The 14,472-nt window shown below is 44.3% G+C and overlaps 1 protein-coding gene across 3 annotated transcripts in view; it reads right to left on the bottom strand.

The window, feature by feature from the left end:
- foxp4 (forkhead box P4) overlaps window positions 1-14,472 on the bottom strand; it is a 95,893-nt gene that overhangs the window by 10,859 nt on the left and 70,562 nt on the right. For all 3 annotated transcript variants that reach the window (XM_008299499.1, XM_008299498.1, XM_008299495.1), the window contains exons 7-14: window positions 12,135-12,336; window positions 11,516-11,614; window positions 10,066-10,164; window positions 6,919-7,006; window positions 5,556-5,639; window positions 2,276-2,501; window positions 1,338-1,414; window positions 1,154-1,255 (exon numbers count right to left, since the gene is read on the bottom strand). In XM_008299499.1, coding sequence (XP_008297721.1) covers window positions 1,154-1,255; window positions 1,338-1,414; window positions 2,276-2,501; window positions 5,556-5,639; window positions 6,919-7,006; window positions 10,066-10,164; window positions 11,516-11,614; window positions 12,135-12,336 — 977 coding nt within the window. The remainder of the gene's footprint in view (window positions 1-1,153; window positions 1,256-1,337; window positions 1,415-2,275; window positions 2,502-5,555; window positions 5,640-6,918; window positions 7,007-10,065; window positions 10,165-11,515; window positions 11,615-12,134; window positions 12,337-14,472) is intronic.

Raw genomic sequence — 14,472 nt, forward strand, 5'->3', positions numbered from 1 at the left:
TCCTGGCTACCCTGTCTCTTAACCTCCTCCACACCCCTCCTTGCATCATCATCATCCCATCCCTCCTTCCTTGGTCGGGGTTATTAGAGGAAGGATGCGGTCGCCCCCTTCTCGCTCCTTTGCTGGTTTCCTCACTTTCCCTCTTTTCGACACCCAAATTAGTGTGAGGTTGCTGTAGAAATGGGTCAACACCTACAATAGTGGGATCAGGTCGCGTGCATGCGCGCGTGTGTGTGTGTGTTAGAGACGGAACGAGACAATTCACTGTGTGATCATGAGCAGTGTGTGTTAGCTCTTTATGTGCTTTTCTGTAATGAGGCTGCATAACAGCTAGAGGTGGCTTTACTGGGCTGACACTCCATGTGCCGTGTTGGAGGAGAGAGGATTGTTTAGGCCTGAGAGAGAGAGATATAAAGGCGAAAGTGCGAGAAGAAAGGAGAGGAAGATAGCAGTAGGAAAGTGTCTCATAAAGGACAGAAACAGCCAATAACTGTCAAATCAGTCATATCTTTAGGAGCCAAGCAAAGTCAGCTTTAAAATGAGTGTGCAGGAGTGTGTGTCTGCGAGTGTTACTGCGCTTGTATCAATGTGCAAGTGTTAAAATTAGGCCTCGAAAGTGACCAGATTTTCTGCTAAGTGAGGTCATTCTGGCCAGTCCTCGATGTTTTAAACAACACAGGAAAACCTGCCTGTGAATGTTGTTTCTTTCATTGTGGTCTAACGACTCTCCGCTGGCGTCTGCTTGGGTTTGAGGCTTCATCAGCGGGCACAGACCGCAATTACTTTGCAGTAATCAGCTTTAAACCAGTCACAGTTGTATACCACATTTTAGTTTTAGTCAAAATATTGAGCTCTCTTGGCACCAATCAGAACTGGAGCACAGACTTTCATTTTCTAAATATGGCTCTGCTTGTTTCCCCCATCATCTAAACAACTCCAAATTAGTTTGTTAATTGCCCTGGTTTACATCTTCCATCAGTTATTTCTCTGTTTTACTGAATAACATCTTGTACCATAACCTGAATCTGAACAGAATGTGACTTGGCAAGGTTTCAAGAACTTTGCAGAGAGGACGAAGGATAAAACTGAAGTTAATTTAAACGTTTTTGAGAAAATCCAAGTGTTTCAGTGTGTGTACATGGTGTGCCTTTACCTTCCATGTGGCTGTGTTTCTCCTGAAATAGGCAAACTTTCGTGTAAACCAGTTGTAGATCTCATTGAGAGTCAACTGTCTGTCTGGGGACTCCAGAATGGCCTGAGAACGAGATGAAGTGGGACAGAAGTTAGAGGAGGACACAGACGGGGAGACGGCAAGAGGGATCACTGGAGAGACTTACATGACGTATAAGAGAGGCGTAGGTAAAGGGAGGCCTGACATCAGCATTCTTGTAGAACTCACAGTTCTGAGCGAGCTCTGAAAAAAAAAAGAGAGAACATTTTAAATTAGTCTGTGAACTTGAAATATTTGTAAATTAGGATTTTTGAAGAAAAATTCTCAAGAAAAAGAATAGAACAAATAATCAGGGTTTATCTAGATAGTTGATATTGTTCAAAAAATCAGGCAAATTTTATTAGTGACGTTTATGAAGATGCTACACGTGTTTTCTTTTCTCCAACCATTTAAAGGCTTTTGCAGCAGTTCATGTGGATTATTTGTGACAGTTCAAAGCACACATTTAAAAAGTTATTGCTTCGATTGCACTGAAACTACAGTAAGTTTCAACTGCAACAAAGACAAGAAACGGCAGTGATTGTCTAAAAGTGATCGACCTTTTTCACCGCGGCCATTTTGACTTGTCACAGTAGGGAAAGCACAGGTGGAATTAATGATGGCTCAGTTCCATTAAGTGTCCCAGTACGCCGTGACACATGACCCAGCATGCACGAAAGCAGGACCTCCCCTAAGTAGAACGGAGCCCTCATTAATACACCTGTGCTTTCCCTGCTGTCAAAGTCAAAATGTCTGACGTGAAAAAGCTCCACGGCTGAATTACGACATATTTTAATGCTCTGGCAGGGACACAGCAACAAGTTTTGTGAGAAAAAAAAAAAAAAAAAAGTCATCAATACTCGATTAAAAATTTCTGAAATCACGTACGGACCCCAAGAAGAGAAGCGTCACATAACATTCGTGACGGCTAATGGGGAGCCAAATAAATAAAGAAAATTAATCAGTTAATTATAACTCAATAAGTAGATAATGCATGATAATAACATAAATGGGAGGGTAATGAGGGAATCGGTGTGAGGGGGGAAGATGTATGTTGCGGTCTACCTGAGGCGATGGGGGTGCAGTACTTGTCGGAGTTGCGCCTACGTATGGGCCCGACAGCGTGCGAGTGGGAGTGGGAGTGTGTGTGCAGGCTGGAGGAGCTGATGACTGAGGGTCCCTGTCGCAGTGGGGTGATGGGGGTGGCGGCGGAGGTGGGGGGGTGGGGGAGTCCCTCCGGGTAGGCGTCGCTGTCCCGCTTTAACAGAGAGCCACTGGAAGCCAGGTTCAGCTGGAAGGAGACGCAAAAATCATGTCAGCTTCGTGTGTGGCAGCGAGATTTCATAGTTTTTCTACTTACAAACAAAAACATCATTTTTAAAAATATATCCTGTTGCATTGTAGCTTGTCACTTGTTAACAGACTATTGATACACATCATGAAAACTGATGTCAGTTTAAAAAGGTGAGAAATTAAAAAAATAAAAATACAATGAGAAATTGACTTTAGAGATGGATCGTGCATGTTTCAAGTCTGGAGAATGTTTTATCGCTGGGTAGTGATTCAGGCTTTTTTGAAACCTGCACTACAGTCCAAAAATATGCTTAAGTCGAACACCTCACCCCAACTCGAGCCCTGTTGCTAAATGCCCTAACCACAATGGCTTCATTTCTAATTCCACATTTCCATTTTACCCAGTCATCTTCCTTCTTTCCCTTCCACAACTGTCTTTTCTTTTTAATAAATGTGTATTAATGAGTAAATAACCCATGAAATTTTATGCAGCAGACTGAGTTTAATCAACAGGGGTTTTACTCACGTTTGTCACAATACATCCATGGCCATTTTAAGTTATATGACCTCGGAATACGTGTAACTAGAAGCGAAGCGCTATGTAGTCTGTGCAGATTCATTTGCAGGTTAATTTCCTCGGTCACATTACCTGCTCCACTCCCAGATTACGCCAAACATCAATAGTAAAAACTGTATCTATAGTCATGCCTCTCCTGAAATGTTTTGTTATGGAGGTGGATCGGTCTAGGGTCTATTTTCAGCAGCACAGACGCTACTGAATGATCACAGAAATATTAAAGGAATATTACAGAAATAACACAGGCAGCAGTGTGTCTCTGTGATCCGACTGCTTTTCTGCGACTCCACGTTTCTGCTTGTTACTTAAATATCATAGTCTGGGTACAGACACGTGTGCTAGATGTGAGTCAGTTCACAGTTTGCCGATGCAGATTAGCGACAGTCGGGGCATAAGAGTACTTGCACTCTCTGGTCCGTGCATGTGAGTGTTCAAGGAAGTTCGAGAGAGTGACAAAAAGGTGGATTAGTGGGCTAATCACAGCCTAGCGTACTGCACTCAGTGTTTCTGTAAGTTATTTATAAGTTAGCTGAAAAGCTGCTTTGTCACTGTTTGAGCCAACCCGCCTGAACTTGTGATACTTTCTGTTGAGCTTACCCAAACCTGCCTGACCCGCAGGTTATGGGACAACAAATGGTTTTCTTTATAACTATTGCTGTCCTTGTGTTTCGCTGTCAGCTGAGCACTGCGGCTGTTTACATAAAAGGGTCATCTAGATAAGATCAGGGTCTCAGGGTCAGGTGATATCAATGCATTCGACAATTTCAATCCTTCGCTAAGGTATTCTTACTGAGGTTTCAATTCAGAAGTGGCATGTCCATTTAGTTTCCCTGCTCTGCCATAATAGAGCGCAGAAATGATCCACACAGACCAGACGGCCTGCTGCTGAAAACTGTTCCAACCATTAATTTGACTTAATTTAACCTTTTGCGATAAAGGTTGCTCTGTTCAGGTGCGCTACTAGGCTAACTCCCATAAAAAAAAAAATCAGGCCTGCAGCACTCCCTATGAATATGTGGCCCTATCATTTGTGTAGAACCGCACACACGCGCACACTCTGAACATGCACATATATTTATACACATGGCGCTGGCTGCAATTAACCCTGAGCTTACAAAAACAAAACCACACGACAGCATGTTTGTAAGAAGGGAACACACACATGTGCTCTGCGGTGGCGAAGTCTTCACGGACCAATTCGGCCCAATTAGGCAGAGCCTCACACACGCACACACATACAAACGCATACACATACACAACGAACCAGTACTCCCAGTCTCTTTGGGAGAGCCGTTGTAAGGCTGCTAGTTTTGGACTAATTAAAACCACTGAGTGTGTATGTGTGTTGTCTAGATGTATGTAAAATGTGTGAATCGCCTCCTCTTTACTCTGCTCCCTCTCTGTACCATTTAAGCGGGCCGGAGGGGGCGGGGCTGTTTAACAGGTACTTCATTAAAGCTGCAACCCTGCCCCATCACCACGGCAACAGTCGAACACTGTTAATTGAGGCCAAGCTTTGTTTCCATTCCTGATGCTCCTCCTCTGCCCCTCCTTCTCCAATCCCTGACCCTGAGGCTCGTCTCCAGTGGTGACAGAACACGCCTCTTCCTGATTTCCCATTAGATGATAATGGCAGCTGATCCCCCTGCGATCAACACATCATCCAGACACACAAGTGCGCACAAACACACACACACACACACACACACACACACACACACACACACACACACACACACACACACACATTGCCACTCGGCTGCACCCATTTATATCCTCAAATTAAGACACTCTACCTCTAATTGACAATTAATTTCAACATCTTCATATTTTAATAAGACTCCTCGTCAATCTGAATAATGAAATATTCATTAGATACCTAATAACAACCTCACCAGTCAGTGTGGACACACACACACACACACACACACACACACACACACACACACACACACGACACATCAATTTTCGATTCTATTTGTCGGCACATTCTGGAAATAAAGTGAGAGAGTGCTCTGGCTGTTCTCCCTCATCAGCAACCGAAGAAGTTGCAATTTTTGAATAGAAATTCAACTTGGAAACAGTTTGAACGTGTAAAAAGCTGCAATCTGTGACTTCGTCTGAGGAATTGGAAGACAACAAAAAAGTAGTTTTCTTGGAAATAAAATGCACTGGATCATGGGAAGTTTAAGATGAAGAATAATAGAATAAAGGAAACAAAAAAGAAAGACAAAATGGAGCGTGGAAAAGTACAAGAGAGACAGAAAGTAGGCCTGGATGATTTATAAATAACACATTAGCCTTCTTTGGTCAATAGGGGGCGTAGATACCAAGCTAAACAGTAACAGAGAAATGTGAAATCCCAAGAAGGGCAGAAGTAAAGAAAGTGATCAATTAAGAGGAGCTTGCGGGTGAATAAGAGGTAGAGACAGAGGTTTGAGGTCAGATGGTAAATGTCATGTAATTTGGACTCACAGGTTGGTTAAAAGGCTTTGGCTCTGAGGGGCGCATGTGCAGGTGGGTCATCATGGCCTGGAGTCGCTCGCTCTCTTTTGCCAGCTGTGAAGCACACAAGAGTGACTGTGAAATACATGTTATCTCATTTCATAACCCTTAGATTGATATAATGCCGTATTGACACAGAATTACAATTACAATTACACCTCAGGCGCAGAGATGAATATGAGAGTCGGCCGCCTCAGCACCCGCAGCTCTCACACACACTTACACTCGCCTGCAGACACACTCGTCCCCGTTTGACTTTGTTAACTGCTGTTTAATGGGCGCTGCTACAGCCTGTGGAAACATCGGATCCTGTGTGTGTGTGTGTGTGTGTGTGTTTGTGCACGAGTACAAGCGTACACATCTGTAGCCCCTAGAAATAAGGGATGTACACCACGACAGATAGCACCGTTAACACACTCACAGTGATGTGTGTCAGTGTGCAAATATGAGAAATCTAAACACAGTGACTGTCCTGCATCTCTGTGGGTCTATGCTGTGTTGTGTTGTGTTGTGTATTGTTGTGTTGTGTGTGTGGAAAGAGCGGTGGGCTGCCTGTGGACTGCTGAGGGATGAAGTGACATGTCAAGGAGAGAGAGACGGCTGTCCTGATGTGATGTGACACCAGCTGCCTCTCTGTCACTTTGTGTTCCCTGGTGGTGGCTTCAGGGGCTCAGCTAAACGCTGTTTACCACCACTACCAAACACAAAAGCTACCCCTAATGCTGGACAGCCCACACACACACACACACACACACATATACACGCACGCACACACACGCACATGCACAGTGTTGTGAACGCTGTATTCAGGAAACTGAATGTCAAGATGTGTGTGAAGAATCAGCCTTTGTGTTTTCAATTTGTTTGGAACTTTCTTGCATACAGTGCTGGTTGAGAACAGCATTTCACTTCTTACCCGTGGCTACTTTGCTTTTGCTGGAGCATTCAGATGTTTCAAGAGCGTTGCGTGTGTGAACCACTTTGAGAACAAGAGACTCCTTGCAGCCTGATCCTCTGCTCTCTAGCTTGTGTCTCTCTCTTTTCTCTTCTCTCCCTCCTCCCCTCTCAGCCTCACTCTCTCTCTCTTGCTGGTGACCAGAGAAGCTTTATAATTGGAGCAGCGATGGCAGCTTCCCTGCTGACTGCTCCTTTTAAATTACAAGCTCCACTGCTCTCCATAAACTCTGCCCTGCCTCAGACAAGTTACTGCCAGTGACAGGCTGAAACGGTCTTCATGACTTTGTTTGTGAGCAAATGAAAATTAAGCGAGTGTGTGTGTGTGTGTGTGTGTGTGCGTGTGTGTATTGTATTTGTGTGTCTGTGCGTGACCCACCTGTATCTCCAGTTGCTGAACCACCTGCATCTGAACTCGGCACTGAGCAGTGCTGCGGTCATCTAGGGCGTGCTCATTGTTCAAGTGCCTAAAGCAGATGGGAAATGCAAAAGAAGATCAACATTCATTAATTCCTGTGAAATAACTTGATATCTACAAATAAAAAAAAGCATCAAGATCAAAGCGCCGCTGGTTCCGATTCAATGGGGGAACTTTTAAGTCAAAAGGATTACTGCTAAATGAATTCACAGGTCCTGAAAGATGAAGTAACAAGACTCTTTCAGCTCTTTCACTTTTATTTCAACTGAGTTATGAGCTGTTTCTGTGCTATAACAATAAACCATAATCTTGGAAGTTTATTTTGTCTAGTGAAGGACGCGGCAGCTGTGTTTTGTGTGTGTATACTTCATTGGTGCTCACTGAGCCATAATCCAAGACAACCACCTGGATATGAGCTCATGTGTTATCGCACAAAGCCTTATCTTAAGACTTTTTGCTCGCTAAACTCCACTCCACTTATTAACACTGGTGCGCATGTGTTGTGTGCATAGACGTGTGTGTGTGTGTGTGTGTGGGAATGGTGGCGCTGTTTGTTTCCTCAAATGTGGGAGGACCTGGGACCTTCTGATCTTTCCCAGTGCACCCCTCCCTGTCTCTCCCTTCCACCATCCCTCTGTCATCACCAAGGTTATTCACAGGTTGCTGCTGCTGCCTGCCCAGTGTGTGGGACTGTGTGTGTGTGTGTGCTCATGCATAAAAGTGTAGTTGTGTGTGAGAGATATTTGATATCCTGTTGTGTTAACTTTTTAATCTTCATAAATCCACTTGTTTATTGTGAGGATATGTTAATGTATGTTACACAAAGGATTGCGTATGTGCATTTCCGTGTGTGTGTGTGTGTGTGTGTGTGTCTTTAAGAAAGTATAAAGTTAGGCAATATCAGGCAAAGACTAGAAATGAAACAAAAACAATGATGTCATGGCATGGCTAATCTAGGCAGATAGATGGCTCAACACAAGTGCACGATAATAATAACAAAAACATGATCTCACCCCTCTCTCTCTCTCTCTCTCTCTCTTTTCCTCACTCACTCTCGGTCGAGCTCTCGCTCTTGCGCGCTCTTCGTCACTTACACTTCTGTCCACTCACCCCTTCCCACTCTTCTTCCCCCGCAACTCCCCGAATGCCTGTGATTCACACTCATTCCAACCAAATCTGCCCCCAAAAACCCTCCCCTCTCTCCCTCTCTCTATCCCTCTCTCTATAGCAGGGCCATAAACAGTAGCAGGGTTTTTTTTTTTCTTCTTCTTCTTCTTTTTCTCTCGATGTGTCCCGACAATGAGGCTCTGTTTACTCCTCTGAGTGCTGGCAGACAAGGCTTTAACCCACATTACACCCAGCTCCACCGACCACAGCCAGAGTATTATACCAGAGGACAGGGAAGAAGGGAGGGAAGAGGGAGGGGAGGTGGGCAGAGACAAGAGGAGAAGAGAAGAAAGACCTGAAATAGTGGAGTGTCTCCCTCCTCTGTTCTTCTGCTCTACCCTTTTCCCTCCTGGGGCGATGACTAAGGCTCGCTGGAAGGGAGCGCGCTGTTGGACTGACGGCATTATCTGTCGCTGCTTCTATTTTTTTTTTTATCTCCCTCCCTCTTTCTCTCTTTTCTACACACACACACACACACACACACACACACTCTTTCACTCGATCTCTAGCTCTCCTTCCATCTGCCCCGGGGCTACGTGAAATGAGACACCAAACAACAGCTTTCCTCTCCAAACTTTCCCAGCCTGCCTGCGAGCTTTGATCTGACTGTCCGATGCCATCACGATCACACTGCGCACACTTCTGTGATTATGTGTGTGCGTGAGTACGTATTTCATCACCCCGGCTTATTAATATCTCTCCGTTGTTCAAATAGCTGAGAGTTCCACATCGATAATGAGTGTGAGTTTGTTTAGGGCTTCATTAGGAGGCTTGTGAAGCCTTCGTTAGCAGCCATAGCGCCACAGGCAAGTCCACTGCACTATGTGTGACAGAGGAGGAAGAAGAAGAAGAATGTCAAGGCCAGATACTGCATCGGCATTGACTCCAAACTAAAGGGAGAAGTCGCTTGACAGAAAATGTGCAAACACACACTTACAGACAAAAAAATTAAAAACAAAAGAGCTTTGTGGCACACATGAACCTGAGCTTACATATCTAGACTGTCCATGCCGTGGCTACGAGTGCACGTGTACAGCCAGTAAAATGACTGATAGTTGAGGAATGACAGTTGAAGAGGTTTCAGTTGTAAAAGGAACCCAAAGAATCCTTAGAAAACAAAGAATTTACACGCACGACAAGAGAAATGTGTGTCCCGGTGTGTTTGTGCATATGTGCATGCATGTATTTGCCTCAGAGCAAATGTGATGTAACAGATTGCAACAGACGAATTAGTCAGGAAACGCACAACTCCAGTGATGTACGTGACTGACATGTACATTACAGGCATGGCTTCGCTTTGCTGTGCTTCATCTTTTGTCGGTACACGTAATCTAAATCAGAGAATGTGTCATGTTTCCTTCTCCTGCAGCGTTACTGCACTCCAGTGTTGTTGAGCCTTTTAAGTAACACTGCGCTGTGTTTGTTACCAATTGGTGATAAAACTGAAGGAAGCTTTAATGCGGTCTTAAACCTGGATGGTGGTTAATGCAGTTAATGAGTGTGTGACTGCAGGATTTTGGGATAGCAGCCAAGAGCATTCACACATTACCACCTGAAACTGACAAACCATGCGAAAGGCACTGTAATTAAAACTTGACTAAAGAGATTTTGATGATCTCCATTTGTGTAATGCTTTAAAAATAGAAAATTTGGACAGCTCTAGAAATATTGTCCCTGTGACTTCTCCAAAGGAACTATAAACACATCCCTGCAACACACCCTTAAAGAGCCGTTAAAGGGCGTGTAAATGGAAAATTGACACTTTACCAGAAGTCTTGGTCAAAACAGAACCTCATACTAAAACTACAGCAGCCGCCCCTATCAAGGACTAATACAGAGTTTGTTTTTTCAGTGCACTGATAGTCAGACTGACATATTTAAAGATTCTGCTGTATTTGCGCCCTATTCTGTCATTTTTCTTTTACACAGCTGGTGACTTACTTGATGAACTGTCCCATGTCCTCACACAGTGCTTCGCAGCCAGGCCACTTACACTCTCCATGGCCGTAGAGGGGATGGGAGCCGGCATGCTCCTCATGACTGGGAAGAGACAGACACACACACAAAAAGCAACAGTGAGATAGTGATACAGATTTCATGTTGTTACGTAGATACGATGTGAAGCAAACACAGTCAGGTACCTCTTTAAAATAAGAAGCAAAGCGTTAATATGCCACACGTTCACACACAAACACACACATGAAAAAAATGAAGCGTAGCAGCAGCAGCAGCATCAATGCAGCCATCTGAGTCTGGTTAGCAGTCATTAGTTTGTACAGTTCACAAAGCCAAGTGCAGAGAGAGGAGGATAGAGCAGAGTGGGGTCAGTTACAGAAGCCAGGCAAACAAGGGAATTGGTCCAGCAACCTCAGAGTCACTTTCTGAAGTCCATGACCTGTCTTTCTGTCCTTGGCGTGTGTTTTGCATGTGTGTGTGTGTTAGTGTTGGTGTGTGTTCTAATGTTTCAGGAGTTGACACAGAGCCGGCACAGGACCAACCAGCCATGACTGATTGGCGGCGGTTGCCGTCATGTGCTGGTTGTTCTTTTGTGGTGAGCTTGTGTGTGCGCCTTCGTGTGTGTATCTGTTCGGATCCTATGAGCGTGTGTGTGTGTTTGTATGCGAGTGTGACGATGAAAGACTAGGCCAGGTTTGGTTTGGACCCAGGGTAAAATAACTGTATCCGTGCATGTGTGTGTGGCAGGTCCAGTAGCAGATGTGGTTCAGACCTGGACCTCTGCCGGCGACTGCTGTCTCCACATATATTTACATGACTGTGTATGTGTGTACTTGTGTGTGTGTGTATATGAGAGTGTGCGTGAGTGTGTGTGTGTGAGGACTGGAATGGGGATTCTCCCAAATCAACATCAGAAGGTTGTCTAACAAAAACCATTTGTCTTGCAGATGGAAACATGTCTCTCTCTCTCTCTCTCTTTGCTTTTCGCCTCTTCCTGATCATATGTGCAGGCTGAGGTTGGAGTGTACGCCGTGAGTATGTGTGTGTGCTGGCTGTGGTTGAGTCAACTCAGAAGCAGCTCAGACAGCAGACATGACAAACTGCTGGCAACCACATTCTCCTCCACATCAGCCATGCATTAGCTTAGCAGGCTAACGCACTAATGCTACCCCCTTTGTGATCTTCTAAACCGGCAGCAAACTGTAGTTGCAGTATGACAGTGTGTGACATCTTTAATCCACTAATAGAAGCTGTTTAGATTAACACTTGTCCACCCACCCTGACTCCTCCAAAATGAGGTCAAGGGTCAACAATGTCCCTGGCATAAGCAGGGAATCAGTGCTAAAGGATACCTTAGACCACCCTCGGATTGTGTGCCTTTCTGTCTCATCCTCTCTAGAGTGTGTACGTGTGTGTACGTGTATGCACTACTCACTGGCTGCTGGGGGGTTGGCTGCCTTTGGAGTAAAGGGGAACATGGTCATCTCCGCTGTCTGCCTTGGTGAAGGAGGATATCCACTCAAACAGTCTGGCTCTTAAAGACGGAGACAAGCCCATGAGCAGCCAACACAGCCATGGGACAACACAGTCCTGACACAGTGTGTGCAGAACAAATACACCTGGCACATGCATCCCTGATAACGCACGCACTATACCGGGGAATTTATCTCTGCAGTACGTTCAGACATCCAGCTCTACTTCTCCTTCCAGGACTCCACCACCCTCTCCTCACTTCTCCTCTATACCATGCTGGCATGTGGTTGACAGCATACTGGCAGAACATACTGAACCCAACACACCTCCTATCAAATGAGCTGAGGGACATTTACACCCTGGTGATGTGTGATATGCTGCATGTGCATGTGCACAAACTGTGTTTGCGTGTGTACGAGAAAACAAATTTAAAGTTAAAATTCCCCAAAACAAAATTGTCACTTTGTGAAAAGAGAGATTGCAAGTGACACCGAGGACAGACACGCCATCACAATGTGGATATTGCAAGAATTTTGACTTCTTCGTCTTCTTCTTTTTTTTTTTTGTTTACATCACTTTACCTGTCTCTCTTTGGGGTGTGGCTCTGTCCGTTGGGCAGGCTGTGCAGTGGAATGTGAGCACTGGCAGCTTTGGGGAAGGCTGAGGTAGAGTTGGAGCTGTTGGTGCTCAAGTCCAGGCCCTCGGCCTGTTTCAGGGCCTCCTCACTGCTTGGCACCCCTGACACCTCCTTCCACAGTTGTTGGAGGTCTGACGGACACATCGCTGCAGAAAAGGACGCACCGTTAACTTAGCAACAGGTCTCTACTGACACGTTCAGCGCAATTGTAGTGATAGGATATATATATATATAAGTTAAGCTAATTCAAATAAGAAAAGATATGATTAATTATAAATCAGATAATATCACCCACATACAGGCATACTGTAAATAAACTGATGTCACAGATAGCTGTGACTAATTATTCTAATCCACATGAAACACACATGCTGCTATTAGAGCTCCTGTGGTTAAAAGGAGTGGTTAAGAGAGAGAGAAAAAAAGGAAAACTAAAACAGACAAGAGGTTAATTTTTGCATGTATATGTCATCTTTCCAGATACACACTATTCCTCAGGAACGTCCCAAACAGTTTTTGGCAATTGCTACTGTCCACCAGCACCACTGCTCCCGTCACGACCACTATTTGTGTTAACAGGGTGGGTGCACACTTTGAGCTCTTTCTAGTCACAGCTTTGTTATTTCTGCTCCAATTTCACAGTGAGAGAGACGCCTAAAATGCCACAGCCTACTCTAATGGATCTTAGCATGCGCGCGCACACACACACACACACACACACACACACACACACACACACACACACACATCTGCACATACGCATACAGAGACCTCGCAATCCAAATATTATGTCTGCTTTGTCTGCATTCTTTTGCGGTCCCGCCAAAACAAAAGTTCTCACTCTGGAAGAATTAGGTGGTGTGTGCATAGATTTCTACGTATGTGTGTGCGCTTGTATTTTTATCCCATAAATCGAACCGTGGACACGCTTAGAGAGTGAAAGTGTAAAGTAGCTAAAGATTGTTATGTAATGAGCCGCAGCAATCAATCTAACTAAAAATAAGGTAAAAATGTAACATTAGAGAATAAAAAGACGCTTGGGGAAAACAGTAGTTTACTGATTAATTTGAGGTAAACAAACTTAAGCTGTAAGCAGACATGAGAGAGATTTGTAAGCAAACAGTCAGGACTTTGTGTGCATTCAGGTGAAAACTGCTCCCACAATTTCCTTCACCTAATTTTGGCAGATACAAAATATTTGAGAAGATGAGAGTTTTTTTGTTCATACATGTCAAATACATACACTCATCTGGCTATTATGGTCATTTTTATTTCACATTGATGTCTGTAGACAAATGATTGCTGCAGCTTGAAGTTACATAGAATGCATTGTAGCAGAGTGAAGTCAAACCATGCAAACAAATTTGTATAAAAGTTACAGAAACTGCTGAAACAGTTATTTATACACATCTTAGTGTTTGGTCTGGGCCCGGGCTGTCATTAAAATTTGTTTAGTGCACTTTCTCTTTATTGCCATGAACTTAGTCGGCTTTGTCGTAATCAGTTATGAGAGGTCTACAAAGTTTCTCCATCTTACTGCAGCCACAGAAATAAACAAAAACCATAGCGAGACCCCTCACGTCACCCCCACCACCACCACCTACACACCGAGCACAACAGCCCTCTGAGGCGGGGCAGTAAGTGTGTGCATTTGTGTGTGTGTGTAGGTGCGAGTGTTTATTCACGAGTGTTTGTGTGTTTGTGTGGCATGGCTGGTCAGAGGAATGCTCTGGCTCACGCCTGGCTGAGCCGTCACAATGGAGCAGCTCTTTCACACTGCAGGGAAATTCCAGTCTGATACGGAGCGAGAGAGAAAGAAAGAGAAGGAGATGCCAAAGCTGAATGTTTGCAACTCTTTGAAAAATTACACTCGTCTAACAAAACTGTAGCTTCTGTCTTTTCATTTGTATTCAGTTTGTGTCCAGCTGTTCTGATTTTTTTTTTTTGTTTTTTTTAACTCTAGTAAAACCGCTTGTCCTCTGGTGGACCTACCTTACACACAGTAACGCACTCTGCCCCCTATAGCACATAAACACATACACAAACTTAATGTAATTTCAGGCGTTGTTAAACTTATTTGAAGCTAAATTTTCCAACATTTAATGAACTTGATTGGGTGTTTTTTAGTTGCATACGAGTGTGTGTTTGTGTGTGACTGCAAGTGACTGTGCATGAGGAGGGAAAAAAAAGGAGAGATCAGAGATCAAACAGACGAAGGGAAGGAAACTGGTCTGTTTGGTCAACTCAGTCAGCGCTTTAGCAATGTTACGGCCACTTTAGAG

The sequence above is a fragment of the Stegastes partitus genome, unplaced genomic scaffold, assembly GCF_000690725.1.
Source record: "Stegastes partitus isolate 25-593 unplaced genomic scaffold, Stegastes_partitus-1.0.2 Scaffold1425, whole genome shotgun sequence".
Taxonomy (NCBI): domain Eukaryota; kingdom Metazoa; phylum Chordata; class Actinopteri; family Pomacentridae; genus Stegastes; species Stegastes partitus.